This window comes from Malurus melanocephalus, unplaced genomic scaffold (genome assembly GCF_030028575.1).
Source record: "Malurus melanocephalus ecotype Western Australia unplaced genomic scaffold, MMel_1.1 scaffold_541, whole genome shotgun sequence".
Classification (NCBI taxonomy): domain Eukaryota; kingdom Metazoa; phylum Chordata; class Aves; order Passeriformes; family Maluridae; genus Malurus; species Malurus melanocephalus.
The window spans coordinates 422,443-428,274 of record NW_026623773.1 but is presented as its reverse complement, the minus strand read 5'-3'; the positions used below and the strand labels follow the sequence as shown (position 1 = coordinate 428,274).

Here is a 5,832-nt window from a genome sequence, read left to right as displayed (position 1 = left end):
GCCCAGAGAAGCTGTGGCTGCCCCTGGATCCCTGGCAGTGCCCAAGGCCAGGCTGGACATTGGGGCTGGGAGCAGCCTGGGACAGTGGGAGGTGTCCCTGCCATGGCAGGGATAGGACTGGGTGGTCTTTAAGCTCCTTCCCTATCCAAGCCGCTCTAAGTTTATATGAACAACCTAAAGTCCCGGTGAAAGCCCCGGTTTAACCATGAGGGAACAGAGCAACATTCTAAAAGCACGCAAAGAGCCATTTTCAGAAGTATCTTCTGCTTAAATGTTTAAAAGCCTTCTGTTATTGCACCATAAAAATAATTTGGTTAAATTAAGCTTACCTTGCAAGTAATTCGTATTTCATAGCATCAGAGAATTCCAGGATGGTTTGGGTGGAAGGGGCATTAAAGCCCATCCCATCCCACCCCTGCCATGGCAGGGACACCTCCCACTGTCCCAGGCTGCTCCCAGCCCCAGTGTCCAGCCTGGCCTTGGGCACTGCCAGGGATCCAGGGGCAGCCACAGCTTCTCTGGGCACCCTGTGCCAGGGCCTGCCCACCCTCAGTGTAATTCTTCCTCGTATGTATTCCAAACTCACCCTCTTCAGTTTAAAATCACCCCCTGCTATTTTTAAGGAGCACAAGGAATTTCATTTTTCTTTGCTGAGAGTTGCAATCCACCAGAGCTTTAGGCTGCTACAGATTAACCATTTGAGTGCCACTGCTCTGAATTCCCTGGGCAGATCAGATTTTGTCAGCCAAGGAGTCAGAACCAGCTCCTACATCCTGCAAGTGGGCTACCAAGTGCTGACTGCATTTCATAGTACCAAAAAAAATAAAAATAAAAATACTCAGAAGCGATAAGTTAATGTGTTGTTTTCCTCAGAGAATACCTTTGAAGACTATTTGAGAATCCTACAGCGTGTTCCAGCCCAGGGAGCTGCTGCCTACATGAGAGGTCAGTGGGGAGTCCAGGGTTGGGGGAAGAGCTGGGAAAGGAAGATTTTCAGTTTCTCGTGTCATTCACACTGGGTTTAGTGGCAAATATAGCCTTTTTGGCCAAATGGACATTTTATAGGAAAAAAAAATTCCTTAACTCTCCTAGAATGCAGTAGGCAAACCCCTCTCTGATCATAGAAAYCTTTTTTAACTTGATAAAACTAAAAGGAAATAAAGATTTACCTTCTTCAGACACCCATGCACACACACACGCACACACAGAGGATGTTACATTTCCCTGAATTCCCTTCAAAGGCCAAGTGGGGGAATCATGGAGATGAACATTCAAGCATTTCTCTGTCTCGTGTTTCCTGAGGGCTGGGTAAGTCCTTGGAATTTTTAATGCCCCACTTCCATGTGGTGGTTCCATTACCTGGACATCCAGTCTGGTGAGAGGAGGAAAAACCTACACAGAGGAGATSGAAGTGTGGATAAAAAGGAGATTAAATAGAAGAGGGAGAAGTGGGGAGCAGGGCCAGGGATGCAGGAACCGGGTCACAGGGATGCAATACTGGGATGCGGGGAATGGGACACTGCGGCACAAGAAATTCAATTTTTCTGATTTCTGAAACCATTATTGTAAATCCAACATTAACTTATCCAGTACTGCCAAAGCCAAGCTTTATGAATTTATTTATAACAACAGTTTTTGCTTTCCTCGCCAGTGTCCAGCACAGCAAACAGCTCCAGGCTGAGCCTGGTGGAGAAGGGCGTCTGTGAGGCCGCGCAGTGCCGGAGACAGGAGCTGGTGATCAGCCAACCTGGCCTCTATCTGATCTTTTGCCACTTGAACTTTCACTTTCCCAACTGCTCCAAGAGCCCCATCGACCTCAAGATCGAGCTGCTGGTGAAYGGCAGGGTGGACAGGCAGACCCTGTCCACGCTGTGCGCGTCGGAAACGTGCCAGGAGAAGACTTTTAAAACCTTGCTGCAGCTCCACCTGACACGCCTGAAAGTGGAGGACCGAATATCAGTGACACTGAACCACCCCCAGTTCCTGAATGATGTTTCTCTCCCCAATGAAAACGTTCTGGGGGTGCTGAGGTACAGTGATGGGATGTGAGCAGCTCCTTGGCTCCCCGCTGCTGCCCAGACTCTTTCTCTGAACACCAGCAGTCGCTTCTACTAAGCACCACCTCAGTTTGAATTCCCATTTGCCTCATCCCTAGGGACAGCAAGGAACTCTGTGAGTGTCCCAGAAGAAAAAAAAAAAAACGCTGCAAGACCCACAGCTGGCAGGATCCATGGGTAGACTCCATGTGGGATTGCTGGATTATCCAGCGCATCACCCACAGAACCACCCAGGGTTCCTCAAAAAAAAACCACAGATTCAAACACAGCCAGATCATGGGAGGAATCCAAAATATGGAGACTTTTATATGGTGCCCATGCTCAGGACATGGGGAAATCGGTTTAACTCCATTTTCTGGAGAAGTGTTTTCACCTGGTCTTTCCAAAAAAACGACAGTCAAAGCTTGTAGTTGAGGCTTTTCCTCACCACGGGCACACAGTGACAGCTCTGGAGTAGATTCATGGTCTGACAGCAAAAATGATGAAATTATTGACTMTTGGGCTGGCAGCTGAAACTCTGGGACAGGACAGAGGAGATTGGGATTTACAGGATATTTCTGTGCTGCATTCTGCTCTGGACTTGATGCCATTTACTTCAAGTGTCCTCCTTGTCACTATTTATCCATCTTTTCTATTTAAATATAAAGCTCCTGGGGGCAGAGACTTTGTCTCAGCAGTGCTCTGCCTCTGGGGCTCCCAGACCTTTTCCTATGAAATATTAAARCAGCAATGGAGTTGCAAATGGAGCAAAGTTCATTGGGATGTATTTTCCTCGAGTGCTGTCCCACCAGTTTGGCAGTTCCTGCGTGACACCAACCACACTGGGCTGGGAATCCTCCTCCAAAACTGGCACTTTCCAGAAAGCCACAAATCCAGACTTTTCCCAAAGTTTAGATTTTGGTCCAGGCCTTCCCCAAGACAGTTTCAGGCTTGCCCTCAGCTGAGAGCTGTGAAGTTTGGGCAGTGGATGGGTGGCACTGGGATTCTTTGGCTTCCTGGAATGTTTAGRTAATGSAGRATAAAAGAGRAATCTCTTTATTCCATGAATTGCAYTAACACAGRCAGTTATTTATTTGAAATTTCWTTCTCTCAGTGTGGGGAGGGAAGGGACCAAAACATTCCCAAAACTGGTGCCAGTTCTCTCCTTCCCCTTTTCCCTTCATCTCTGAAATCCCAGCAAGGCCCATTTTCGCCATTACTGGACATTTCCCCTTGCACAACTGACATTTTTCTCTGACTGAATCTTGGCAAGCTCTCCCCAGCAAACATTTAGTCATGGATGGAGTTTCTGGCTGCAGAAAGCAGCAGTTCATCATCCCAGCTCAGTGGATGTTGGTCACTGCTGTCGGTCACTTGGTGTGAGCACACCAAATATTCCTCAGGGCAGCAATTTGTTTCCTGTTTTTCATCACTAGAAACCAACGGGGCTTCTGGATGAGGTTTTGTCTCGTCGACCTGATGACTCCAAAATACACCAGGCACTTTCCAAAGGTCAGGAGCAGCTGATATGAATCACTGCTAGGATACCTCACTTTCTGTTTTGATGAGAATTGATGCAAACAAAAAGTCCTTCTGCTGTTAATGACTCGGGGGAAAAAAAAAGAAAAGAAAACATAATCCAAAAAAAAAAAAAAAAAGAAACTACATGGATTTAGGGTTTTTTTCTTGCTTTTTTCCCCTAGCAAAGAGAAATTTATTTTTGTAAGGGTCAGCTGACCCTGCCTATGACTTTGGAACCTCCATTGGGATCTCCTCACCCCTCTGCGTCCTGTAAGTCTCTCCTGTCTCTAATTGGGGTTTTTAACTTCTATTTAACTTCTATTTTAACTTCCATTTTTTGATACACACAACCAATTTCCAGAGAAGTTTAAGGGAGCCTGGCAGTGGGGGATCATAGCTCCCAAATATAGAARCAGACAGTGAAGGAAAATCTGCATTTCCTCACACATCCCACCACTCCTCCTCTCCCTCGAGGCTTTAAATCCAAAGAGAAAGGGCATTCTTTAAAAAATAAAGCAGCTCTCCCTGCACAGGGTGATTTTATTCTATTATTTTGCCAGATTGAGAAAATCCTGACAAAGCAGTGCTAAGCTGCTCAGCCCCAGGCTTTTTAATACCTCTGGGTGAGGAAATCTGGCCTCTACCCCATTTTTGCCTCTGAGAAATAAGAATAAAGTATAGCCAGAAAGAGAGCCCATTAATAGTGGACAATTTTCCCATCAGTTATAAAAATGTTAAATAGCTTTCACTGGAGCAAGGTCCTGAGCCAGGCTGGCTCCAAGTCACTTCATTCTTTCATCCCTTTTCCTTTTTTTTTTGTACCTGAATTTTCTGAGGCACATCATTTTTGACAACAATCCTATATTAAAAAAAAAATCCACACTGGTCCTTCCCCCAGGGATTTGTAACTTCAGCAGCATCAGGAGCAGTTGGAAGGTGAATCCTCCTATTTGCCAGACCCTGCTCTGCTTCCCCACCACAGGGCCCAGCCCAAGAGAGGGGAGGGAGGTCCTAAAATCACTGAAGTCATGGAGAAATTGTGAAAATTCCTCCCCTGGTCCTAAGATGTGGCAGATGTGGGGTTTTCTGTGCCCGTGTGGGATCACCAGCTCGACCAGACCCAGGGAACAGCCACAACCCCGCAGATCTGCTCTGTCAAGGCTTTTTGGCTCTTCCCAGACACTGATAAAGTTTCACCCTTAATCTGCTATCTGGCCAAGGGGTATCTAGAGGAGTTATCCATAATCTTGGTTGATAGGGGGGAAAAATGCCTTTTATTGGCTTAATTCTGTCTATTGTTAATTGYTGGAGCAGATTTTAACAGGCACTTCAACAGCAGTCAAGCTGATGTAACACATTGCCATCCCAGCTCAGCCTGGGGCAGCAGCCCCAAATCTGATCAGCTTTCATATCAGAGATGACAGAGCTGGATCTGAGCTGGGCTGGAGCGRGGAAAGCTTTGAAACCACGAGTGCAATCAGATTTCTCCGGGCTCRATGACACCTCCCATGAAATTGGCCCCAACCCAAACTCCTCAAAGCTCAGCTCTGAAAATCAGGCCACGGCTTATCTGACAYGGATTCCTTATTCACAGAGGGACTTTCACATTCACTTCTGGGTCTGTTTCATTTTTAGTTCACCACRAGGATAAAATATCCCTGTCACTGAGAGAGAATCCCTTCCTGTGCCAAGGGCCAGCCGGGGCTGTTTGCAACCAAAAAAACCCCTATTTAAAGATCCCACATGAATCAATAGGGCACTGACCTTSTGCACAGCAGCTGCCTGACTCTGCATTCCTCTGATCCATCCAGATCCCTTGGGAAAACAAGCAGCAAAATCCTTGGCTAACTGCTCAAGCTCTTAAATAATAATTATTATTAAAAACATTACTAGAAAGAAAAATTCAAAGCAGCTCCACTGTTTTCGAGCACCTCATCCTGAAAATAACACGAGAAAGGAACTACTCAGCACAAATCCTTTTCCTGTCAACCTGAAAAGCAAAATAAATAAGAAACTTCTATATTTATGACCTTAATGACAGGTCTCTAAAAAGCAGAAGTGATGCAACTTGTGTTTGGTGCGAGCAGCAAGAGAAAACCTCAAAGCAAAGGCAGGTTCTGGAGGGAGAATGACTGGAAAAAATGCAAATTGTGATGAGCAACGCTTGAGGCAGCACGAGCTGCACCTAGTGACCTCAAAACTTCCTCCAGCCTTGTAATGGTTTTAATTGGCTCAATTTCAAGGAATGTGAGGATTCCAGGTCTTGGAAAAATTG

General features: G+C 46.0%; 1 protein-coding gene across 1 annotated transcript in view; it reads left to right on the top strand.

Moving 5' to 3' along the window:
• The window catches only part of LOC130582940 (tumor necrosis factor ligand superfamily member 8-like), a 21,775-nt gene extending 19,486 nt beyond the window's left edge, over window positions 1-2,289 (top strand). Inside the window, exons 3-4 of the mRNA XM_057381929.1 lie at window positions 874-945; window positions 1,652-2,289. Of these exons, the coding sequence (XP_057237912.1) occupies window positions 874-945; window positions 1,652-2,049 (470 nt within the window). The 3' untranslated portion in view covers window positions 2,050-2,289. The remainder of the gene's footprint in view (window positions 1-873; window positions 946-1,651) is intronic.
• The last annotated feature ends 3,543 nt before the right edge of the window (window positions 2,290-5,832 follow it).